This window comes from Anser brachyrhynchus, assembly GCF_964034855.1.
Source record: "Anser brachyrhynchus genome assembly, chromosome: 24".
In the NCBI taxonomy this organism is placed as follows: Eukaryota; Metazoa; Chordata; class Aves; order Anseriformes; family Anatidae; genus Anser; species Anser brachyrhynchus.
Genome location: NC_137717.1, coordinates 5,092,552 through 5,115,430, shown reverse-complemented (window position 1 = coordinate 5,115,430; position 22,879 = coordinate 5,092,552). Strand labels below are relative to the sequence as shown.

At 48.0% G+C, this 22,879-nt stretch overlaps 1 protein-coding gene across 2 annotated transcripts in view; it reads left to right on the top strand.

Moving 5' to 3' along the window:
• Positions 1-22,642, top strand: part of LOC308182319 (uncharacterized protein) — a 238,935-nt gene extending 216,293 nt beyond the window's left edge. The window contains exons 5-9 of one of the 2 annotated variants that reach the window (XR_013941752.1): positions 4,121-4,224; positions 4,331-7,107; positions 17,546-17,704; positions 18,296-18,394; positions 20,801-22,642. Coding sequence is in view for 1 of the 2 variants with exons in the window: in XM_080566733.1 (XP_080422859.1) it covers positions 5,791-5,933; positions 6,029-6,209 (324 nt within the window). In the remaining variant the exon portion in view is untranslated. The remainder of the gene's footprint in view (positions 1-4,120; positions 4,225-4,330; positions 7,108-17,545; positions 17,705-18,295; positions 18,395-20,800) is intronic. The other variant, XM_080566733.1, reaches the window with a different exon arrangement.
• Positions 22,643-22,879: the final 237 nt, after the last annotated feature.

Here is a 22,879-nt window from a genome sequence, read left to right as displayed (position 1 = left end):
AAAGACACATTCTCTAAAAATTTCATTTAATCAAAAGAAAATCGATTCTTATGGGAAAAGAAAAAAAAAATAAAAAAACCTCAGTTGAGATGGAATATTTTCAACCAGACTAATGATAACTATCCCACAGCTCCCTAAATCTGGCTCCCTGCCTTTCACATAAGCAATGACTGGGTAGGAACTCCTGCTGTCAGCATTTTACTTCATTTGTGACCCACCACCTCTTTTCAAATAAATTCCCATTGAATTATCTGAAGTGAACAGAGAGCAAGGGGGGAAAGGAATTCAGGCTTGGAGGATAATACAGAAGTTATTTCAGCTGGAAGATCGAGTGCATTGCATCCATTTAAAAATCATTTAAAATGGTGAAAGAGGTGTTTTGAACTCAGTGGGAAGCTGATGACTGATTTGAATTCGCATTTGCACACCCTTTTACTATGAAAGACTCTCTGGAAAATAAAAGCCCCCAGCAAGGTCTCCCAGGATGCGGCGGAGGTTGGAAATCAAAGGGAACTGGAGGTGCCATGCAGCTGTTGCACCTGCACTCCAGAGCCAGCAGAGGTGCAGCCGTCCCGCTGTCTGTTCTGCAGGATGCATGTCCTGCACCCAGCCCACCGTCGCTGGAGACATCACCGCTGCAACCTGCACAGTCCCAGGGTGATGCCCAGCGCGAATTTGGTGGGGTGCCCGACAGAGCAGGCTTTGACGCATTTACCACCTTGGTTCAGCATCCCAGAGCAGCAAGGAAGGCATTGTGCCCCCAGCACCAGAGAACTGCTCTCCTCTTGGCCATTTTCTGCTGGCATCAGCCCTTATTTCTGCCTTAGTTTTCCCATCTGTGAAACCACCACGGTGATATAGACCCACTTTTTTGTGATTAGTTTGAGCTCTCTGGATACAAATTGCTAATAATGGCAAATAGTCATGAAGGTAGTTTGAAGAAACGTAGATAATTCAGTTTGTTTTGTAATGTAGCTTACTCATACTGCTTATATATACATCTATATATGTTTCTGTTTCTTCTTAAGATTCATTTCATTTTTAAGTGCATGGGAGAAGAGCCCAGAGTTCAGCTATACATCACTTGTTATTGATGGTTTTTAAAAGTAAATAAGTGTATGCTATTATGATTTCATCTTCTGTGCAAGAAAGCGGTGTTCTGAGTGCGCATTACTCTGGGAGACCTGCCGTGTTTATATCCCTTACACGATACGTCTTTGTTTTCTGAGGCACAGAGTGTCTTCTCCATTTCACAGCACACTAAGGATTAACACCCAAACTGCAAAATGCATTGTACTTCCACTGTTAATCTGTCACATTAAAAAAAAAAAAATGGAAGGAAGGAAAAAGAACAACAAAAAAGTTCACTCGCTTTCACTGCCTTTCCACATCAGTGATTTTTTTTTTAGCATTTTGGAAGGCATTTGAATATTTCAGTTGGGCACAAAACAGGTGACAACATGGGCCAGGAAATGGGTGATGTCCTCATGGACCTCCAAGCTGTAGCAGGGGTGATGCAAACTGTATGTAACCTGCTTTTCTTGCTGTACCATGAAAGACAAATTCCTGGTAGCAGAAGCCAGCCTTTGACTGTCAAAGCCAAACCTGAAGTCTCTGTTCTTCCTGTAGAAGCTTAAATAAATGAGTTTGTGCTGCAGTTCCCACATGCAAGATGGGTATCGTGGACCCCTCGAGCCTCACCAGGGCTTTCTGTGGGGCTTGGATGTTAGGAAAAAATGGGGTATGTAAATAGATAATACGAGGAGAAAATGCAAGCTCCAGCTGTTTTTTTGTTTTTTGAAAGAAAAAAAATGCCTCCAGCTTAGGAACGAGCAAAAAGTTCATAGCATTTTCTATAAGCCTGGATTCCCACACTGGGGTTTGGAGTGAATTTTACATAAAGTTTGTCTGGAAATATTCCAGCCTGCAGCAGAAAATGAAACTCTGCGAAGGTACCGACCCTCAGCGACTCAAATCCAAAGCTGGGCTGAGGTTTGCAAAGCTGCAGAGGGAAGCTGGACAGCAGAGTTCACATTAATTTTAATAAGGATCGGGCATTCAGATCCTGCAAATGATAGCAGGGGCTATCAACCTCAAAACCTGTACAAGCCCCAGCCAAGCAGTACCACGTTTCTGCAGAACTCCAACAACTCTAAATACCTGTCGGAGCCAGCAGAGACCGAGCGCGGTGCACAGCCGGCCATGCACGCACCTGCTCCCGCAGCATCGCTGCAGCCATACAGGAAATATGGGAGTATTTCTTAGCCTGCACATTTAGAGGTGCTTTTCTGCCTACCAGGAAGTGTGGATTATCTACGAAGTGTGTTCATATGGCTAAGTAAGGGCGATTAACATGCAAATTCCACTTCAGCAAGTTTTTATGCTGATTGCTAGACCTCTTTTTTTTTTGCGCAGATCCTAGCAGCATATAGCTTGATGCGTAGGAATTTCTTAATGAGCAAGCTTCAGCACAGTATTTGTGGCAATGCTGAGAGGTGCTGTATTTATCAGTGGCTGAAACTCGGGTTTAGAGGCTCAGCCCATTTCTGAATTCAGGCTTTTAACTCAGACTTGTGCAAGCAGTTAAAACACTGGCTAAACTTCTGTAAAAAATCTCATGTTGCCGCAGTCTCTCAATGTGAGATTCCCTACCAAAATACCACAGAACTTGTATTTTTTTGGCTCTATTTTGGTCGCCCTCCGTGAAGAACTGGGCGTACATCACCAACTGAAGTCTGTAGTAAGGCCGCAGCCATGGGTTCAGCAGAGCTCCGTAGCCACATCCCCCAGTGCCCAGGTTCAACACCAGTAATGAGGGCGATGGCTATTAGTTTGTCACTTGTGGATAAAAAGGCAAGAGGGAGATGGTAGCGAGTATGCCTGTGAGTAAAGATCACTGAAGGTTTTCAAACTCATCAGTGCTCAGGACCCAAGAGGCACTTGAACATTTAATGAAGTTCCTGGTAATTTCTTAAATCCACATCAGTCCAGGCTTCCTTAGGATTAACTCTCCATTTTTCTTGGATGATTTATATGAATATTAGTAAGAGAATAGGCAGTGAGACATCCTCCTGGACGGTGAGACGGCAGACACATGGGGGTGAGCTGAAAGGAGAGGTTTGGCCTCGGGCCTGAGGCCTGTGCAGCTGGCCGGGAGGCGCTCCCCTCCTCAGCAGGCCCTGGTGTCTTGGGGGGACAGCCCCAAGGCTGTGGGGCGATCAGGGCTTTGCTGCCAGTCTTGCCCTGTGTATCTCCCGTAATTGGGACACATCCCTTGGGTATTTTATCCTCATCATTTAACTGAGTCATCTCTGTGAGGCTCGTATCTCAGTCAAGGTCTCCAAGTGATTTTTTCATTCAGTTGGGAACCCCGAGAGTCTGCAAGGCCTGCTGGAGCTCTCTGGAGTATTACAACCGAGCGCTGCAGGCCAAGTTCCACCTGGTTTCTCACCAGACGTTGCCGTGTGGGTCACAGCCTGGGTTTGCCTCACTGACAGCAGGTCTGAGCATCTCCCAGCTTCCAGTGGGAGCAAGGAGAAGGCACCAAGAGCTGGAGGGGCTCGGTCCACAAAGTCATCCATTCCTGGTCGGAGCGACCTGCCCAAGGTCAGACAGGGAGCTGAGGCCAAGAAAAGAGCTGAACTGTGTTTTGCAAATCCCGGGCAAACACCCTAACAAACAGAGCATCTTCCCTTCATGCTGGCACTTGCTAGGGACAGGTTATGTGGTACAAACAGCTCCAGCAGTTCTTCTGATACAGCACTTACTGGAAAGCCACTTTCTTTGCCAAAATTGCCTCTGCTTGGATGTCAGCACTCATTTGCCAAGTAGTGTTGCCTTTAGATGTTGTTCATATACTTATCAAAGTCATTTTCCCCCAAGCTTTCAATCAGATAGCCCTGTGCTGAGCAAACAGGAGGAGACACTCCTTAAGTCCTCAATTACATTTCTTTTCTCCTCTTCAATTCCAGCACAGACAAGAGGTGATAATACCGAATCTTTCAAATATTTGATATACAAAGAGAAGAGCTTGTTAAAACGAGACCAATTAATGCATTTTTAATCCATATTTAAACACATGCAAAGATCCTGAATACTAATGCTGTCATTTAAATTCCAGGCGGGGAGGGCTGGCGCACGAGGCTGCATATCTTTCAATCTCTGCTATCCTGCCTTGTTTGAATCAGGCAAGGTCGACTAGGCACTGCTGCTTATAATAAAAAGGTGTGTTTAGGCTCCCTCCGATTTTTCTAATCACCTGATGATGTTCTTGCAGCTACTGATCATGTTGTTATTATTTTTTCCCTTCTTCCTCCTTTTACTCCCGAAGTTGAAGGACGTTTTGAATCCCCCTGGGTGTGCCTGCTGCTGGGAGAAAACAACCACACAAATCGGTTCAGCTTCTAATGTTTCCCTTAATAGTACAACACGTTTGCTTCCCACTGCTCCTTATGCAAATTGATCAAAACCTTGATTTTGCATCTTTTTATCACCACTGTTGACACCGCAGAGCGTTCAGGTGGGCCACGTACGTAGGCAAAGGTTATTTATTTGAGGCATCGCTTGGGTTTCTGTCAGACCTCATGGCCCTTGCAGCCTAACTTTTGCATATATTAAATCTTTGGCCCAAAGAGCTTACAGTATGCGTGGAAAAAAAAAAAAAAGAAGAGAGAGAAGAGAGAAAACAAAGTTAATGCAGTCACCAGTAATGACTATATCATTGCGTAGGAAGTTACCACCTGCCAGCTGAACTGCAGCAGCAAATCACATGTGCTCCTGTATGGATGGCGATGCCAAATCGGATGTTAATTAAAGAGACCAAATATCTGTTTTAAAGAAATGCAGTTTGGTGTGTGTGCATGGCCAGTGACTGAGAGGCAGGGTCTCGATTGCTTCTGTCCATGGGAATAGAGCCAAAGCTTGTGACAGGTATCACAGAAAATGGGTAACAAAAGAAGGAGCAGCAGTGACATCCATTAAGTTTGAGCCAGTCCTGTAGCCCATATTGCCTCCTGCTGCGGTATGGTATATTAACGTCGGAAATGAGTGTACCTAGAAGCCATTTGCCAAAAAAATTTTCATCATAACATGTTGATTCATCAAAGCCAGAATATTTCAAAGTGAAGGACCAATTTCAGTAGATTTTACATTTGGAGAAAAATGGAGACAAGTTTTTAAAACTATCAGTAGGTCACCGTGACTCCCAGAAATGGAACTATTATATTTTGCTTCAAATTTGCTTTTCCCTTTGAAATGTAAGTTCAGCTACAGGACGAAAAGAAAGATTGAAATGGAAATGAAACCTTTGGAAATTACCAAACTGAGACGTTTCTGTGAAACCAGACAGGGCTTTTTTTTAATTACTTTGTTAGAGTCTTCTGGTTTTTTTGAGCCTTACTGTAGATTTTTAGCCTTTTCAGGACAAAATAGGGAAGAAAAAACTCCTAAAATCTGGAAAACTCTTGAGTGCAACATAGCTAGCAAGTGCAGAAGGGGCTGTTGTCTGGAAACCCTCCACATGGGTCTAACCGCAAGGCCACCTCTTTTAATCGGCTACCCCCTGCTGCCTTGAGATGAGTGATTATCCTGTATTTAAAGCTTTGGCCTTGAACTTGCAGTAGGGGATGGTGTCTCTCAGGTTTATACCCTTTCCTTAATTAAGAATCTGTATTAAATATTCAGAAATTCTGCTCTGCGACTTTCCCGGGAAGCACAAGGGCATCCTGGAGAGACAAATCACTTTCTCATTAACACCTAGCCAGGCCACTGCTTTCCTTTCCTTTTTCTCAGTTCTGGCTCCGCTCCTTCAGGACCACAAAACTGCCGGAGAGCAGCAGGGAGTCCTTCCTGAGCTGCTGGAAACGCAGCAAGGGCTTTCGCTGCTGCCAGCCGAGAGGGGCCAGTTTGCACCAGTTAGAAGACGGGCTCGTCAGGTACAGGAGCAAAGGATGCAGCAGCAAAGCTAATGGGGAGACGATGTTTTTCCAGGCACTTCCAAATGCTGCTGATTCTTTTCATGCAACCACAGGGTGGTTTTATGCAGGGAAGGGCTTATGAAAAACAGGAGGAACTCGGCTCCTATGGAAAACCCAGCTTCGGCCTCATCAGCATGGCAGACACCCCACCGACACTACCAGTCTGCTGAGACAACCACCACATCCCTTTTTTGCGTGCTGCTTGTCACCAGGATCCTAACAAGACCCTATTGATGGGGACCGCCAGCATCACTACAGCATCTGCAAGCGGAGAGCCAGCTCGCTGCATCTGCGCAGGGAGACGACAGCGCGCTCACTGCAGCAGCCTCCGGCACCGCGCCTGGCCAGGGTGATTTATTTGCTGCCGGTGGCTGGATTAAACTGTTCTTTCCCTTTTGTTTTCCATCGTGGCCTGTCAGTTCTGCAATACCAAAGAAACAGTTTGGAATCGAGCAGGGTCCCTGACCTTCTGCATTTAATTACCAATGAGAACGGCGCGGGCCATCAGTAAAGGTGCTGAAAGGCAGGTCTTTATTGGCTGTTGGCTCCTTTTTCCAAAGAAGTGTTGGGTTCTGGAGGTGATAAGTGTTAAAAGTTGCTCTCATGTGGCAAATGTTTTTTTCATTAAAAAGAACAAAGAAAGAACCTCACAAGGCTTGCTTTTTTTTTTTTCTTCCTGAAGGGAAATGAAGCAACCATAGACCCAAATTCTTGTTCTCCCTCTAGCAGGCCCCAGGCAAGGGGCAGCCCAGGGATTACACCCCCACAAGCTCACACCCCCGCGCCTTGTCCAGAATTTTTAGCACTTTGGTGCCCAGGGCATGCAGCCAGGATGGCCTGGCTTCTCCAGCCCCTTTCGTGTTCCTGCTGCAGAGCTGCATCCCCTGGGAGCCCGGTGGAGCACTGCAGCGTGTCCTTCCCAGGGCCAGGAGGACAGAGAGCAGCCAGCTCTGTGCCATTAGCAAGCCCACGCCATCTGTGCCCTGTTAGTCTTTCTTAACGAGACTAAATAAAGGGTTGCTGGTCTCTATAATGAGGTTGGCTGGAGGCAGTGGCAGCTGGTGATGGAGAAGGGGAGCATCCAGGCTCTGCAGGGAGGTGTTGAGGCTGCTTCTGTGGCTTACATTTCCTGGTAAGAAGGATGGGAAATGGGGTAGTGCTGTGTCATGAGGTGCTATGTCATTTGGCTTTGGAGAATAAATGTTCTTGGCTACGTTTGACCTTGTTTGCTTGGAGGAACCTGGGTGTTTCTTGCTTAGGAAGAGTGGTCTGTGAAGGGTTCACTGCAGCTTGCCTTGAAGTAGCAGATACATAAGAAGGTTAATGGTGCATCAAGGGAACTTCATTTTAGGTTCTTTAGACACGCAGATTTAAATGATGAATGTGACAGCAATAGGTCTGAGGCAGGTGTGTATTTGGTGTGAAAGACTGATGACTGAAATGCTTCTGCAAAAATAAAATTAATAAAAGCTGTTCCTGAATCCTTCCATGTTACAGGCAGGGTGCAAAGGGGCCTTACTGCCACCTGCTAGCACAAGATTAGGGCCTCCAGTAGGGCTGCCCCACTGGTTTGGGTCCCTGGTGGCTTTTACCCCAGGTTTTGAGGAGATTTCCCATCCCTCTGTGTGAGCTAGCAAGAAATAAGGCGGGGGGGTGGCTGACCTGATGGTGTATTAGAGCCGAACCGAGAAACCAGCTCTGACTGCAGAAAGTAAGGTTTGGGTTGTAGTGCTCCAATTTTGTTGCAATACCCTGCAGGACATCTCTCTTAAATATAGCATGGAACCTTGTTCAACACCAACGACAGCTTTATGCACACGACTGGAATAGCCACGGGGACTGGAGGCATTTGGCATAAGGCTTTTGACTGTCCTGAGAAGCAGCAGATGGGGAAGCACTGCGATAAGTGACTGGGGCTCTGAAAATGTCAGCAGCTGCTCGGAGGCTTTCTCTCACCGCGTGTTTGCACAGTGCTGGGACCCATGGGACCTCGGCCTCTGCTGGGGTTTGCGGTGCCACCACTGCACCTGGGCGCAGCTTCTGGAGCCACAAGTCTCATGGGGATGAGCACAGACCATGCGAGGGCAGAGTGAGCATCTGGGTGGGGAAAAACATGGTGCGTGAGGCTTGGGACCAGCCTTTGGATCCGGTGGGGCTGCAAGCTGACATCTGCCTGCTCTTGGTGGTCTTGTTAATTTTCTTCTCCATACCCAAGGTGTGAGGTGAAATGTCCTTTTTCCTTTGCCAAAGCTGGGGCCCGGGCCCTGTAGGCTGTAACTTCTCCTTTTACTGGGAGCTGCACGCTGCTTGGGGCACCTCAGTCACTATGTGCAGATCCGGCTGCTTGTGGTCTCCAATTAGCTGCAAGTCCAGAATGCCAATACCCTTTTTCTTTCCTGCTAGAGATAAAAGAAAATCCTTCTGGCCCTTCCTAGAGGAGGTCAGAGGCTCTAGGACACCCGATGTGAGTTTCGTCCTCAGCAATAGAGGACAGAGGCTCGCAGCTTCGTTACCTTGGTCCTGGAGTCAACCTGCTATCGGGGCTGGTGGTCCCGGAGCTGCCAGTGACATCTCCTCCCCTGTCACTTCGGTTTCTTCCGCCGAGAATCATATTCGGGATTTGAAGCTGGGAGCTGCGCTCACAGCCCTGGTGTGCGTGTGATGTGACAGCCCCGTCCTGCTGCCAGCGGTGGCCTCGGCCACCCAGGGGGGGCTCCGGCAGCCCCCTCCCCACGCTCCCCCCGAGCAAGCAGCGGAGATCCTGAGCTCCGCGCTGCGGTGGGAGGGAGCGGGCGTGCGCAGAGGCAGCGATAGCATCTGCTTTGTACCAGGCAGCAAGCAGCGGGGTTATTGTTTGTTAATAGATTGCTTTTGAAAAGCTGCTCATATGGGACCAGGCGAGTTTCAGAGGTAATTAAAACTCTGCCTATGCAAAAGGCAGGATCTGATTATTTCCTTTCCAGAGCAGGCAGATTAAACCAGGAAAGTTTTTCACCACTTCTAAGAGTGCGGGGTTGCTTTGAATGGAGTTCATCATATAGCATATAATAAATAAAACTCTTCAGCTTTTTCTCTTAACATTCAGAAAAAAAAAGAAACTTTTTTACAGTCTTCTTCCTTGGATTTAAAAAGCAGGGCACATGTGCCCCCCCGAGTACTGTTGCTCCAAAGCTCATTTCTTAGCTAATAGCTTTCACACCTGCTTAGTCTCCTCTTGGAAGACTTTTCTGTACCAAGACTCCATCCTACCTGAAACAAAAGCAACAACAGATGGGTAAAGAGGGTGAGAAATAGTAGAAAAGTGTCCTTTTTCTATAAAAATGAAATAAAATGTCTTGGTTACCTTCAATGTAGTTTATAACCAGGTCAGCATCTAATCTCACAGGCTGGCTGTGGGGTTGTGGTGGTCCACCTGGGATTCGGGCTCTGCACCACTCTTGGCTTTAGGCTCTGCCTGTTCCACATATTTCAAAGAGCTGACCTTTGTGGAGCTCCAAGGAAGAAGAAATTTGGGTAGAGATTCATAAATCCACCAAAGAGAAGAGGGGGGGAAAAAAGGATGACTATATGATCTGAGCTGTGTTGGCATTGTTCTCACGGCTTCTGCATCTGAAGCCTGGCTGAAACCCTGAAGGATTTACCTTGGCTGGGGGATGTGGGTGGTGGAACCAGCCAGAGGGGTGAGCGCTGGCTTGTGGCTGGAAGGAAATGTGCCCAGTGTGCCTGTGGAGCAGCAACAAGACACAGAAGAGGCTCACTTGTGCATGGGAGAGGTTCCCCCAGTGCCCCTGAGATGGAGACATGCGTGCAGAGCAACCAAGGCTTCCTTGTCCTGCCCTGAGAGGGGAAGTCCACGCACATTTGAGAGGAGTCAGGCCTCCGAACAGCACGCTTCAGAGCTTTTGGGGGTGGCAAAAGCCTTTGGCAAGGTCTGTGTGGACAAACTGCACCCTGTAGGACACAGCTGCTGCTGGATCTTGCTGCCTGTCTGTGGGAATAGTGGTGGAAGAGTCCTGGGGTGTGCTGGGCTCAGGGGGACAGCTGGGCAGGCTGAAAGACTCGGAGGAACATGGTCGGAGGGAGAGGAAAATAAACCCTTAAGGAAGAGGGGGATAAAATAAAATCAGTCGCTGAAGCTGTTTTTTTCCTGGCCACGTTCTGCAGCTCCGAGCACAGGAGGGTTTGCCTGCAAATCCTACAGGAGTTTGCCAGCTGAAGCTGTGCCCGAGCAGCCCAGCTGACTGCGGTGCATGTGCAGGGCTGGAGTGGAGGTCTGGGTGCAGCCCACCACCTCCTGGAGGCTGAATCCTGCCAGCAGCGGTGGATTTTTAGCTGAAAATCAATGAGGAAAAAGGCTGGTTTAGGCAGGGACGCAGCAGCAGCAGCAAGACTGCTGTCCCTGCTTCCATACCAAGGTCACTTTGTGCAGCTGAGATGGTTGGCTCTCACCTGCTCCCAGGCATATGGCAGCGGTCTATGGGTCAAATGAGTTCCTGAGCTCTCAGTCCTATTCCTAGTGAAAACATCTCGGTCTCAAAGCTGGGGGCAGCTTTGTGAGCAGTGCTGGCAGAAGAGGACCGAAGTATCACAAACCTTTCCACCCTTTCATCCATGTGTACCCTCCAAGTTGCATGCTGCAGGTTACAAATCCTGAATTAGGAGTCCCCCATGAAAATCCTGCCTGCTGGTCAGGTGAGGGTATGCTCCTCTGTGCCAGTCTCCTCCAGGGCTGGGTGTGTTACTGGAAGGGGTGACTTGATGCAGAAATTACAGGGTGAAATGGCATGGCCCTTGTTTCAGAATAGGTTGAGCTAGCTGATCCTAACAGTCCTTTCTGGCTGCAAAATCTGTCTAGCATGTGTAATATACTTGCATATTTTATGAGATCATGGGTCTCTGTGTGTGTACTTAAACTGAGCACACGTATGCATGCATACACATTTTATTGCTGATAGGAAATGAAACCTCAGATTAAAAGACATTAACAAAGATAAAAAGTAACAGAATCTAATTTCAATTGTCTGTGGCAGGAACCCAATTTTCAAATGATAATTACAATAATTAAAAATTCCCTTATCAACTGAGACAAAAATGCTGCACATTGGCAGGCAGAGACGATGAACGCGGCAAGCACAGACTCCTCAATGCTAAAATCAATTTTCAGAAGTTCATACAAGCCCCGGAACAATTCCAGTTCTGTTGTCCTTTTTCCTCCTGGGGGAGAAAGAGACTTTCCTCATGCATGTACACACAAACTACAACCACCTTTTTTTTGTCTCCTTTATCCACAAGGTCGTATTAGCTGGAACAAATATGAAAATCTCCTGTAAATGGAACTCTTTTCCTGTGGAAGTGGAGTAGGGGAAAAGTTCAAATCTGTCAGACCTTCCCAGTTTGGGCTTTACGTCTAATTACGAATTATCTTGTTTAGAATAAAGAAATGTATGTGCTCTGCTTTGGGGGAATTTGCCAAGGAAGGTTCTCAAAGCTGCTTGTGCAGAGCGCTGCTGCACACACCTCCTGATGCTTTCTTCTGTCACTGTCCCCACTGTGCAAGTGAACGTGAGATTGAAGTCTAAGTAAAATAAAAATCCAAGCACGCATCTGGAAAAAAAATTATTTTTTTCCCAGAGAAATCTCAGATTTCTGTGCATACACTTTGCAAAGGTAATAGCCTGCAAAATTTGGGTCTCCAGGTGTTTTTTCCACAGAATAGAAATATATTGCATGCTTTTTTTGTTTTTTTAAACTGTGTTGCGATGTGCACAAACTAACAGGCACCCAGACCCAACTGATCGAGGTCAGTGACACCCTTGGAAAGAGAGATGGGACTTCAGAGAGATCCTGTTCTTCCCCCTCTGCATTTGCAAGGGGGCAGAAGAGGGGAGAATCGTCTGTGGCAGAGCTTTGCTCTCTGCAGGTTGCTCAGCCCAGGTCTTCAGGGAAGTTCTCACTTCAGCCTGATGGAGTTAGTCATCCCCTTGCCACAAACACTGGATCCAACATGATGTATTTATGAGCAGATGACAATTCTCAGTGCATGGCAAATGCATTAGCGCTCTTTAAGCAGTTGTAATTGTACCTAATTAGTCCAGAGAGTCCCCGAGCAGAAAGTTTGGCTCTGGAAGTCTTTCCAAACGTCTCCATCGTTGCGTGAGCATTTGACTTTGGGATTTAGGGCAGGCTGTGACTCCATTTTAAGTTCTTCTATTTGTGGGTGCTGGCTTTTGTGTTTTTTTCCTCATGATTCTGCAAATTGTCCTTTCCCCTGAGTGGATGTTTGCACTATCAGTTCCTTACCCTGTGGGCTGGAACATCATAGAGTCCTCTGTCCAGCTCAGGAAAATCCTACAGAAAGGGTCTCATTCGGTATTGAACTGGGTGAGTTATTGGCGTAACTTCTCTAAAGCCACGTTAGGTTTTTTTGTGGCTGGATTCTCTACAAGCAGGATTTTTACTCCTGGGATAATTTGGTTTTTAATGTAACAGTCAATGAGAATTTCATTTATCAGTGCATGTACGGGAATGTGAAGGCAGAAAGCTGTGTTATCCTAGTTGTTTCCTTCCTGATTTTGAAAAAAATTGTGAGATTGAAGGGGAACAGAAGGGAAAAATCACTGCTAGATTGAAGGTGGGCTGGCTCCAGGACTTGTTCTGCCAGGGGGTTTCTTGCAGGCTTTCTCTTTCCTTGCACGTAACCAACCTGGAGACAGGCAGACATGTTTCAGCCATAACTTTCCACCCACTTCAAATCAACCTGGAGCAAATATTTCCACAAGTATGTGATCGAGAGCAGCCAGCCGAGGGCACAGCAAAAAAGAGAAAGCAGCAGGAAGGGAGAGGGCTTGAAGCGAAGCAACTCAAGTTCTCCTAGGTGCATGGCTGTTAGTAACTTTTTTTTCAAACTTCCCCAGATCTGACCTCAGTGGTGGGCAAAACCAATCTGGGGGGTAAGAGCAGGGTTTGTGCACAGCAGGAAGAAGTCTTTGATTTGGAAATGAGTGTGGTTTCCAATAGCAAGGAAGAACTTCCACAGCACTTAATGATTTTTGGTGATTCTTTCCCCAGTAGCAGGACTTGTACACCACTATACCCAAAAGAGCTTGCATTTCCCCTCCAGTAGGGAAGAAAAAAACAGATGTGCAGTGCTGGCCCCATGCAGCAACAGAGCCCCTGTTGGGTGATGCAGTCAAATCCATCGAGCTTCAGCTACTTTTTTCCCTTGAGAGAGAGTTTCAAGTCACTACAGCCTTAACGCCAGCTTTGGGATCTTCCTGCTGAGCAGCCCAAGGTGAGAGGACAAATGCTGCTGAGCTGCAAGGCTCCAATAACTGCTCTGTTCCACCAGCACCACGCAGGATTGCTGCCTTGGTGAGAGCAGCATTGTCAAAGGGAGCAGAGCTGAGGGTGACCTCAATTTCCCAGCTCCAATATTCAATTATTTCTGCAAGGAAAAGATCCGTTATTATTTAATAATGGCTGAAGCACTCCAAATTATTCATCAGCAGAGGAAGTGAGTTGCTGCGATGCACGAAAGGGATGCGGTTGGTGTTGGGGGGTGAGGTGCTCAGGGCCCTGCCGGAGGGAGAACTTTACTTCACCCAATGCCCATTGCCAGCACAGACCAACCAGCCCCTTTCTGGGGTCTTGTCCAGTCATGCAGCTTGGAGAAAGACTTCTTGTTCCTGCAGGTATCTTGGGTTTGAGCTGGTGCATCAGTTACCAGGAGGAGCCCAGGTGATAACTGAACCTGACCCTGCTGATGGGTGATGCTGTGTTCTTCTGAGTGTTATAGGGTTGGGATCTGTGCCAGGTTATGAGCTCTTCTGTGAGCACATATAACCCATATCCAGGCAGCTCAGCTGGTGTTCCTCTTGTTCATCTAGGGATGCTGGAGGAAGCTTATTCTGCAGTGAAGGTCTCCCTGCTGGGTTGCACAAACAGCTCTGAACCCATGCTCTTTTCCCCAGTTGTCAAGAGCAAATGTCCCCGTTCTCAAAGAGCAAGAAATGGGGTTTCCACCTGGAGCTCCCCGAGTGGTATTTGCATGGCAGAACTGTGGTGTGCTGTGAGATGCTGCTGAGTTGGTGTGGGCTGGTGCTGCTGCAAGCATCCCCCACCCACACGTTGCAAAAAATATTTTTCCACTCCAGTCAGAAGGTGAACCTGTAAAATGCTGGAAGCTGTTTTGTGAAAGTGCCGTACCTGCATGTTTGAAAAGGAAAAGCATCCTTGCTTGCATATTTAATTGCCAAATTATCATATAAATGTCACATTACTTAGGATGCCAGAACTCACTGATATTTTAAATGTTTCCATGTTTTAATTCCTTGCAAGTCAACCTTTGCAAACCTCATTACAAGGGGGAAAATCACTGATGGCGTTTTCTTCACCATGTTTGGAGCTGAAGGGAGTTTCCTGAGACTTCCACAGAGATTTTTTCAACTGTTTTTTTATTTTTCCTTTGTAGTGACAGGAGCTCTTCCTATTGCTCCTCACTGGAATAAAATGGATTACTGTTAGCAAAAACCACAGAGTGGCAATGCCAGAACACGCTCGTGTATTTGGGTTAGTTTGCAAAATTATTTCTGCAAAACATCCCCAAAACAAACAGAAAAACCCATGCAGAGCTGAAAACCTTGGGGAGGCTTCATGTGAAGGAGCCTTCCATTTCAACACTCCCTTCAATTTTTTTGTAGGAACAGCTGTCTAAAAAGGATCAAAATGAAATATTTCTGAGGCAGCATAGGGCATTTTTTGACACTTCCAGTGCATTGGGAACTGCGTGCTTTCAAGTCAGTCTGATGCTTATGTTTATATTAATACTTACAAATGTACAGTTGCTGCTGCCCCTCCATTCACTTCTGCACACACCAAACCCCCAGGTCTGTGGTTCCCAGCACCTTGTAGCACCCTTCCCAGAGCTGTGCACTCAGCATCTATGGGAATCCTTTAACTGTCCTCAAGAGGGATGGAAATAGCTGTGCTCCCTTAACTCCCCTTTCCCAGAGCCTGGGACACCTCTGGGTGCTCACTTCCACCTCTGTAGTAAGAGCAAATGGCTCGGTGGCTTCAAAAGAGAGAGAAAATCCCCAGGAGGTCCTGCCAAGCCCTGTTCTGTGCAGGTCTGGTGGCTGGGACAGTCCTTCCTTACCTTTCTTAGCCACTTTAATGCTCCATGTGAGGGGGAACAGCTGGGGCTGATCTGTCCTACATCCCCTACCTCCCGTGCTGCTTTGGCAGCTGTGTTTCAGAGCTGGGCTGCCTGCAGAGCAGCAGATAGTTGTTGCCTCTGCAGAATTGTCTGAGCACGCTCCCATCTTCTGCTTGCAAAGGGACAAAGAATAGGAGAGTAGAGGCTGCTGTCCCAAAATCCTGCAGTGAAGCAGAGGAAGGGCTGGAAATCAGCTCCTGGTGCTCCGATGCAGGAGAAATGGCCATGGGCAGTGCCCAGGGAACTCCCAGGCCACTGCAGGGCTTTGCCCTCCACTCGGATCTCCATCTTCCCTCTTAAGCCCTTTCCCCATTGACAGCAGGGTCTTGGTTTTGTGCCATTTTGTGCTGCTCTTCCAGAGAGCCATTTCCCAGGGTAGCTTTAGGGCTGGAACGCCAGATCCCCAGCCTCTTGATGCAGCAGAGCTCCTGCTGATAGCCCTGCTCCTTGTGCCTTCTGGGTGCAAGGTGCTAGTAGACAGCTGGCTTTTCTAACCTGGTTATCTTGCCATTTTTGCCCGATTTTCTTTTCTAGCCTGAAATGGAGGAAACAAACTCATATCCACTAATCCAGACATTTAAGACTACACAGCCAAGGTTAATAATCCAGTGACATCTGAATTGCACATACTGTAAATAATCAGCATCCTTCTGAAGAGCTGCTGAAGGGTTTAAAACAGGCTAATTACAGAAATATTAAAGGGAAATAGCTTTGTTGATTCAGCACGTTGCTAAACAGAAAGACAATTCCATAAAAGACTGGGGGCGACTGCTGTGCAAAACCGTGCATATAACATGAATATATATGTATGCAATACAAAGTTTAGGAAACAAAGGTCTTATTTCTGCTTTGATATTTTTACCTTCCTAGCAATGACTGTATTTGCCACCTCCTTGAAGAGCAGAACAAGTTCAGGGTGCTGACAATTTTGGTTAAGATCTCTTAGGTTTCTTCTAAGGTCTGTCCAACTGGCTTGGATGTGCAGAGCAGAGCCCTTGACTGCTGGAGGCCTGGGGCTTGATCCCAGATCCCTGGGGTCTTCTGGACACCTTAATCAAGGCTCTTGGTTTGTTTGCTTCTTCTCCCACCTCTTGCTGAAGCCACCATGATTTTTTCTGCCTTGATATCAAGACGCTGGCCCAAGCTGCCCAGAGAAGCTGTGGGTACCCCATCCCTGGCAGTGCCGGAGTGGCTTTGGGCAGGCTGGGTTGGTGGAAGTGTCCCTGCCCATAGCAGGGGGTTGGAGTTGGGTGGGCTTTAATGCCTTTGTTAAGGAAGGATTTAGCCCTGTAGATCCTGGAGGGGGGACCAGTAGGTCTCCATACAGTGATGGGCACTCTGATACCTGAGGAAGGGAATGTAGCTGTCAGAAAATGCCAACTATTGTCCTGAGATGTGGTGGACCCATGGAGGGTCAGACCCTGGCAGCAGGGAGGGGCCAGTGCTATGTTCTGTGGTGTCTTCAGCCCTGCGAAGAAGAGATGCTAAGAGAACTGATGGCCATAGCACAGAAAAATGAGGGATCCAGCCTCGCTCAAACTAAAACAAGCGGCTTTCCTGAGGGTTGACCCGCTGTCGCCCCGGTGTCCCCAGCTTCTGGCTTCAGTTTGCACAGCCCTTACGCTGGCTTTCTGCCTTGGCCACGCTGAGCGATGCCGGCTGTGTGGGATGGTGCAGCTGTGGTTCTGCGTGATCAGGCTTCCTGAGGCAGTGTCTGTAAATGTGGTTAATTATTGCATAATGAATAATACATCTTTGTAGAAACCTCGTTTATAAAAAAAAGCTGCGTTATTCCTCCATGGCTTCTTCTCTCTCCCAAGCAGACGGTTCCTCCAAAGGAAGGTGCAGGGAGCTTGAGCTCACTTATTCTGGACAGGGAGCTTTACGCAGTCCCGTGAGGACAGGTCGGGGTCCATCCCTCCGTGGTGCTGGGGATCTGCTCCCTCTCAAACAGTGCAGACCAGCAGCTCCCAAGGGGGGCTGCCTTTGCAGCCCATCCCTCCAGGACGAGGCAAGCAGCAGGCATGCGGTTGCCCTCAGGTTTCATATTGGATTATGGACGTAATGGAGCCCTGACATTTCAACCAGGAACTGAGACATTTTCAGCTGTGTGCAGGGGAAATTAAGGTCTCTGCACTCTCCAGCAATGATATCGCAAAGATCGGGAAGCCAGGGGAGGTTCGTTATGCCCCAAAAGCTGCGTGCAGAACTTCACGTTACCGTTTGCCATTTCCATTTCTGGCTGTCACTCCGAAACGTTTGTATGAAGTAGAGAAAAGCAAGAAACAGGAGAGCTAGGAAAAAAAAAAAAACATTTGCAAACGCACCTTCTTGGGCCCCTTTTATTCCTTTGCAGCTCCACCAGCTCCAGTAAAGGCACATCTGAGTACACAGATCTGGGTGAGAGCACGTGGCAAGTCCTTACGGCCCAGCATGAGAGCACCGAGGGGAACAAAGAAAATGGTCAAGCAAGCCGCAGAAGTTCACGTAAGGCCACAGTGAAGCCAGACGGGGCGTAAGAACAGTATTTTTGATCATGACTATTTTTATTCAGTGTTACTGTAAAAGCCTCTTAATTACTGGAAAGTAACTTGTAAGAGGCCTTTTGGTGGAATGCTGCATTTATGCATTTGCAGGGAGCTACGTTATAAAATCTATTATGTGTAGGCTGCTATTCTTTGGACTAAAGGGAGAGGGAGGTGGGGACAGCCAAGGCTTTGTGCCTCTGTCTGCTATTGGATGGTCTAATGCTATCAGGGACCCTGGTGCTATTGTTCAGGATGTGATTTTTGCATTTGCTTCATGGTCTAAATTCTGATGGGTGCTTTGTTCCTGCTGGTGGCCTCTGACTTGTGCTTCTGCCAGTGCAGCTTAGTGTCCCTGTGCCCTTTGCACGGCATTTCTCTGGCCCGGTGCTTCCCTGGGAAGCTGCGTGGTCAGGGATGGATGTCCCCAAGGACCAGGGATCAGCCAAGGCCTTAGGAAGAAATTTGTCTTCCAACAAGGTTGTCTCGTAACTGCCAGTCCCAAGCACTTCATGCAGTACCAACTGCTTGGTGAGGATGTGTAGAGACAAAGCGAAGCAATCTTTGTCTTTTTTCCGGAGGTTTTACCCCTGCTGACTCATGAGGGAGCTCAGGGAAGACCCTATGGCCTCAGCACCATGCACCCCACTGCCAAGAAGTGTCTGGAACAAAGCTGAAAGGTGAGAAATACCTCAGCTGGGAGGGGGTGGCAGCCTCCTGGGGGGCCCGGCCAGCTCCTGTCCCCTCTCCTGGCAGGCCCTGCCACCATCCTGCAGCCTGAGCACTTCCATGGGTCTGTGCCAGGCGTGGGCCATTCTGTGTGCCTTGGTTTTTCAGCTGCCCTGACGTAGGTCAGGCTTTCATCTTGCATCAAAAAGGCAAAACGACCCTCTGGGAGCCCTCACCTGCTGCTTTCAGAGGCCTCCGCTGCGCCTCCGGCTTCGTGATCTCAGCGGCAGGCTGTCTTCTTGTGGGAAATCACCTCTGTGTGGAGGGACGGGGTTTGTGTGGGACAGGGCCGTGTCTAAGAGAAGATACCTCTGTAAAATCAGAGATGCCCAGCCAGGCAGAACACGTGCGATATCGTGTGAAAGTCAGGGTGGGAGCCTGCTCCAGCCAGGAGGCCAGGGCAGCCCAGATATGAATTGCAAAGAGAATGAAACTTTGATTTTCCTGTCAGCCGGTGTGCTCTGCACTCCTGGCACCCTGCTGATAAGCTTGTCTTAATGGTGATGGGCTACAAAGCTATATTGACCGCGTCTCCGGGCTGCCTGCCTCAAAGGGAAAGCTGTGCCTTCCCCAAGTTTTATGACTTGAAGCTGTCAGGGGACGAGGGGGAAAGCCGTGATGGATTCATTCTTCTGCCTTATCCAGTGGCTACACTGCACCTTCTGCAAATATCAGCATCTTGAAAGGCTTCAGAGAAAGAGTGAGCCCCCGATAAATTTCCAAGGCTTGCAAGGCTTTGTTGCAGGTGACAATGGCACATGAAAGAGCCTTTATTTTTCTGCCCCTGCTTGATGCTGTTGCTACTTTCTGCTCGCCTTCCTTCTGTCCTGTTCCCACTCTCACTTGTTTGTTATTACCGTTAATAATTTTTAATTAAGAAACTTAATTTTTGGAACTCACTTGAGCTGGGTGCTGCAGAAATTCACAGCATTTCATCTGTGCATTTCCTCCTCCCTTCTCCTATATTGCCGTCTCCCTTCCCCAGAGCAGCTCTTGGGGCCCTGCCCCAGCTCGAGGTGGCTTTGGCAGTACCCAAGCTGCCGGTCACTGCCCAGCTGTGGGAGATGTCCCAGCTTGGGGACACGGCGTGGGCACAACTCGGGACCTGGTCTGGGCAGCAGGATTGAGCTCCACAAGTCACAAACCAGGCCAGCTCAGCACTCAGGTTTAGAAAATGGGCTCGAGTTCATCCTGTCCCTTTTTGGGTCTTAAAAACTTGCAAGCAGTCACAGGACTGCGGGACAAAAGGCTTTAACAAAAATAGGAATAAAAGCTGTGATGGCAGGAGCCTCTCAGCCCTGCTGTGAACTGGGGCAGGAATACTGCACGTGGTGCTGCTGGTGGCGATGAACACTCCTGGATGAAGCAGGCTGTCCCTCTAGGCACTAATTCATCAGCCAGAAGTTTTCAGGGACAGATCTGGGCTAGAAATCCTAACTGAAATAATTTGGTTTGAAGCCCTTGTTTTGCACGTGTGCGATGTACGATGCTGTGTGTGGGGAGGGTTGCACGGGCTGGGTGGCTCCTGTACTGCAGTGTGCAAATTGCCTGCAAATTTTGTCGCTTCATTACTGGAGGAGGATCAGATGCAGGTTAAACAAATCAGGGCTCAGTGTCTGATACCTGCAGGAAAGTGAAAAGGACCCAATTCTGCAAAATGCTGAGTGCCTCCTCTGTGTTCTTTGAGTTTCCAGGGCACCGAGCTCTTACTGGCATTGTGGTTTATGCTGCAGACAAAAGCCCTGATGCCATCTTGCTCTGTTTTTTTGTTGTTGTTCAAATGCTATCCCTGTCTAAAAGGAGAGGTGATTCCTGGACCCCAGTGGAAATGGAAAAAACCAGAAGCAGAAGGATTTGTTTTGTTTTCCATTCCTGAAAGCAGCTGGCATACAGCAAGCCTGAGGCTGGCCCTGCAAAGAGGTTTGGGGCATTTGGTTCCTGTGAAGCCTCAGGGGCCTGTTTGGCACTGACAGGGTCACAAGTCCCAGGTTCACATCTGTTTATGGCTGGTCCAGGTCCATCTTTTTGGTTGCCTGGATTTGTTCTTTAAAAATCCATGAGGCTTTAAAGCAGTTTCAGATCCTGTAAGGAGGATTTGTGAGTGGGAAGTGCTTTTAATTTGGATAGATTAGTGTGAACTGTGGGTTTTCTCATTGGATGTGTCCTGTAAATCTCTTGCCTCTTGCTTTTTTTTTTATGGAGGGGGAAAAAAAGTGGAATATAACCCCAGCACATCTACTTTAACACATGCAAATCCATCCCTGCCATCTACTTGAGAATAAAACCGAACCTCAGATTAGAGCAGTTCCAAAATCAAACCTTTTCCTTTCTTCCTCTCACACTCGCTTTCCTGGCAGGTTTTATTCACCGGCGCAGGGGCCGTGCCTCCTGCTCTAACACAAACACCATAAATCCAGCTCGCAGGAGCCGGGCTCGCTCCCTCTGCAGCCCGGCCTCGTGCTCCAGCGCGCAGCAGCGATCGCTCCCGGCAGCGCAGACGTCAGCGCGGCGCTCGTGGAGGCGATGCGGGAGCTCCTGTAAAGCCGGGTACACGAGCCCTTGGAGAGGAGGCAGGTGGATGTAACGCCACCAGGACTCATCCAAGGCAACGGAGCTGTCCGGTTTTACACCGACAGAGCGTACGGCCCTCGGTGCTTGATACCAGATGGTATTTTATAAGCACTGGAATTATTTAGGAGCACGGCTATTACCCCTGCACTAATGAATTACAAATAACTCCTCCAGGAAAGACCCTTCGCTGACTAAGAAACATGTCCCTCAGATAAACTAACTGTTGAGGTTTAAAGGGTCAGCAATTTTTTAAAAATGTTTTATTCCTAGTAAGTTAAAGGGGCCCCGGAATATCCCACTTGCCTCATTAGCGAATATTACCCAATTTTTCTTTCATAGTGTAGCAGGGGGGAAGAAAAGCATATAAAATAAACACCTGGCAGGAGTGCATAATCTGCATAAATTCAAGCAGTTACACTCTTGACAGGAAACCAAACCAAAATGAGACTTTTGAAGCAGGCATCGAGGCCTCTGCAAGGATTAATTTTCATGCAGAGAGTGCATGGCTGGGATTTTAAAAAGCAGCCTCGCAGATCCTGGCGCTCGGTTCCCTCCGGATGCACCAGCTGCCTGGTGCAGCTCCCCCAGCTTTTCCAGCTGCAAGTCACCAGCAAAGCAAGGGCAGCTCCCCCCTCGGCGGGTTGTGGCTCCCGGAGCTGCGTGGCATTGTCACACCGTAGCTATAGGTCCCCAGCTGGTGTCACTTCTCCATCACCATCGAGTACTGCAGTGACCAAGCGAGTACACCTGCATGCTGCAGTGGTTTGCAAGCCGTGGTTGCCTCTGCTAGCTGAGAGTCACAGAAGGACCGGTGCAGGAGGGATAGGACACTATATTTTATCCTATAAGGTTTCTATCATTTCCTTCTGCACAGGAACCCTGTAGTTTCCCAGAAAAAAAAAATGCTTTGCCAAAATATTCGTGCAAATTCACATCCAGCCTCTTCAGAATATGGCGTAATGCAGTGTCTGCCCATTTCCAAGCTTTGTTTTGTCTGGCAGATGTTGTGGATTAGGAGATAACCCAGATCAGTGCACCTGATCCCATGCTCTGGATTGAGCAATGCTTAGTGTCATCCTATGTAATGCCATGCTGGAGACCGTGCTGAGGGCTTTCTGAGCCCTTTCAGTTCCCTTTCTTGCCAGGAGTGCTCTCTTCATTTGCATACATTCCCTTAACCTTTCCAGCTGAAGGAGGAGGAAAAAGGAGTGGGAGAGATGGAGGGTAGGTGTATGAGCTATGGGAGGTGGCAGGAAGGAAAAAAGATTGATTTTAAAGGCACGTGTCCATTAGGCAGGAGAAAAACTGAGGCACAGTCCTAGAGCAGGCTCGGAGGAGTCCTCACCTTACCAGGAGCACTCACAGCTTTTCTCCAGGTTTTCTCCCATGCTCAATTACCTGAAAATTAGGCCCATTGTAAGATGCTTCAACAGTATGAGTGGAGGGGGAAAATGCAGAGGGATTGTCTTTAAAAGGGAAAATAAAAAGAGTAAATTTTTAATGCTCAATTAATTTTAGGTGCCAAACAACGTATTTGTAACAGAGCTGGTCTCATCAGAATAATGGAAAATCCATGCTCTGAGACATCAATTATTGATAAGGGTTAACGGGGCCATATCCATTCAGGATGGCGAGCAGTGTTGTTGCTTTTCCCTGCACATTTAGTTTTCTGCTTCTCTCACTCCCTCTTTTCACCCTCTAACCCCACCATTACAAGCCATCCCCTCCCCAGACCCCCAGTTCTGCTGGCAATTTTACCATGGGAGAGACTGATTTATCCCCCCCAAAGAGGTGCAGTTCAAGGTGTTAGAGTGCAAACCAACACGTTAATAATCTAAAAACATAAATCCAGCAGCCTGATGTGT